The sequence below is a fragment of the Apaloderma vittatum genome, unplaced genomic scaffold (genome assembly GCF_000703405.1).
Source record: "Apaloderma vittatum isolate BGI_N311 unplaced genomic scaffold, ASM70340v1 scaffold15407, whole genome shotgun sequence".
NCBI lineage: Eukaryota > Metazoa > Chordata > Aves > Trogoniformes > Trogonidae > Apaloderma > Apaloderma vittatum.
In genome coordinates this window covers 1-2621 of record NW_009724666.1, presented here as the reverse complement: position 1 = coordinate 2621, position 2621 = coordinate 1, and the positions used below count along the sequence as shown (strand labels likewise).

The 2621-nt window shown below is 44.3% G+C and overlaps 1 protein-coding gene across 1 annotated transcript in view; it reads right to left on the bottom strand.

Annotated features, from left to right (window-relative positions):
* The window catches only part of BLM (Bloom syndrome, RecQ helicase-like), a 15772-nt gene extending 14373 nt beyond the window's left edge, over nucleotides 1–1399 (bottom strand). The window contains exons 1-3 of the mRNA XM_009872612.1: nucleotides 1317–1399; nucleotides 749–870; nucleotides 54–189 (exon numbers count right to left, since the gene is read on the bottom strand). Of these exons, the coding sequence (XP_009870914.1) occupies nucleotides 54–148 (95 nt within the window). The 5' untranslated portion in view covers nucleotides 149–189; nucleotides 749–870; nucleotides 1317–1399. The remainder of the gene's footprint in view (nucleotides 1–53; nucleotides 190–748; nucleotides 871–1316) is intronic.
* Nucleotides 1400–2621: the final 1222 nt, after the last annotated feature.

Below are 2621 nucleotides of genomic sequence, written 5' to 3'. Positions count from 1 at the left end.
CGGGTCTACGGACACCCCTGCAGCCTCGGCGGGGGGAGCTGCTCCCAACCTACCTGAGGTCCCGCTGCCGCAGGAGCTCCATCCCGCAGGACAGGGAGGTCAGCTCGCGCAGCGGGATGGCATCCACCAGCCTGCAGATCTCGCCCATGACGCCGTAGAGCTGCTCCTCCGACGGCAAGCCTGCTGCATCTGTTGGATGGAGGGATTCTAGCACGCAGCAGCACTCGTTTTTTATGAGAATATGTAAAATGTTACCCCCCAACAGACAGTCAGTTGCAATAAGTCTAAATAATTTACTGTCAATTTATTTTTTAATGTATATTTGCATAACGAACTGTTTCTGTGTGCACAGACTCATGTAGTGTACCTTTTTTCGCCCTTGCCTTTCAATTAGCCATCTATCTCCACTTTCCAAACCTCACCATAGTTCTTTCAAACTTATTCCAAAACACATTCAAGTCTACGTGTTTTGCTTGTTCCTAATTCCTCCTCCCCAAACACACTAAATCACATTTTATCAAAATATTACGTCGCAATTTGAGTCTGGAAAGTACCGTAGAAAGCCTCCCACACGTGAAAGTCAGCATTTGCCACCTCGCAACCTTTCCTTTCAAACCTGGTCCCACTGCAAACTCTCCAGCTTTATGCCAATCGACTGCCCCGGACCTCAAAGTGCCACCACCAGGGGTGTGTGTTACAAACTATCCCCAAAAATCCGGTGCATAAAATCTCAGACCACTTGGAGTACCTGTAGCCTCTGCACCGGGATCACTTTCAGCGCCAGGCTGCCTCAGGGCAACCTGCTCGGGCTTGGGCTCGACGCTGCCGGCTGTGGATCTTCCACCAGTAGGCGATTCTTTGAAGACATTGCTAACATCAGGAGAAAAAAAAACTATAATCAAGATACAGGTATCTGTAAATCAAGGCATTTCCATATGAGAAATCTGTCTTCTAGAAATAACAGCGCCTGAGATGTGTGTGAAACAAACAGATTTCTGGAAAGCCACTTAAACCCCGAGTTGCTGAGCAGTTTGTCACTCGTCCTACGTGACAAGGTGCAGGGACTTGCTTCAGTCATTTTTGTTCCCCCTCCCAGCACAAAAGGAAAAATAACTCCACTTTTTCTCAAGCAAAAGCCACCTGAAACATTGGCCATAGAAAAAAAAAGTATTTCACAAACCATTAACTGCAGCTGCCAGCCACAGCCAGACACCATCAGCTCAGTCTGTAACTTAACAGCACTAGTTTCATTTCTTGTTTGCTACTTTTAAAGTCACCCTAAAGACAGCCAGCTTCACCAGCGACCATTGTTCTACCTAAAGCTTTTTACAGAAGGTGAGAAGGAAGGCAGCTCTTCCTCAGGGGAGGGGGGAATAACATCTAAGTAATCATCCTCTTCAAGCTCAGCACCCGCAAATGCCTCGATGTCGGCCTCGTCCAGCGCCGGGGGGCTGCTCTGCCCGGCTCCAGGGGGCTTCTGGCTCTCACCACCTCTCTTGTTAGCAGCTGAAAGAGAAGCGTGTTAGTGTTGCTGGGTAACACCGTAAACTTATTCCAATATAAACAAAACCATAACTGAACAGAGGGGAAAAAAAAAAAAAAGAAAACTAGCTAGATTTCAAAAGATTCCTTCATAGTACTTTTAAAGGACAAAAAAATTAATATTATTACTACTCCCTTTTTGTCCCCATCAAAACCAAACAGACAAAACCCTCACAAACTCTAATTCTAAGTAGAAAAGTTACATAGCTTGCCTCTAGTTACCTTTCCCTGTCAGAAGAGAAAAACCAAAGAGGTGTATTCTCCTACAACAGACTTTACGGAAAACTATTGTCACACTAAATACTAGCTTAAAGAGTGGGGACTCATCAACCAGCATAGTCCCTATGCGGAAACTAGAAAGTAAATTTACATGTACAGTGCCTTATAAGACAAATCCTATTAAAAAAGGCCATTACCATCAATAATTAAAATTCATTTCACAGAAAGCAGAGAGAACATATAAAAATATTGTTAAGATTTAGCATCATGCCATTTAGTGCAAGGGGAGCATCACAGAACACTTTGATTTTAGTCACTTGCATAAAGACGCTGATTTCACAGAAAAAGATCAAAAGTTTCAAAATGTAACAGAGAAGCCGCCTGGAGCACAGAGCTGCCAAGGAAGCACTCTGACATGGTCATGAACTCGGTCATAATGGAGAGTTGCAGGGTTTTGTTTGTTTGTTTTCAATCCATCGTTACATTTAGAGACAAGGTGATTTTATGTCCCTAAATTACATATGAATTATGCAAATTACACATAAGTTATTTTAAAACTTGTATTTCTGTAACAACCCTATAGATTACTGCTCCTCATTTGTGCAATGCCATTTGGGAAGTCTTGCAACTCTGATACCTCCACACGACCAGCTGCTACCTCCGCGCAAAGGCAACGCTCCCCTATTTACAACCCTGCACTTCTGCAGGCTCTGGTTACCCAAATGGGACTGCTTGCCAGACACCAGCCTTCAACTCCCTCTATTTCTGAAGAAAACAAGCCCTCTAAGTGCAAACACAAAGGTATTTTCTTCTAGCTTGCTGCTGCTTCGAAACAGATCGTTACCTGCGTGAGCCTCTTC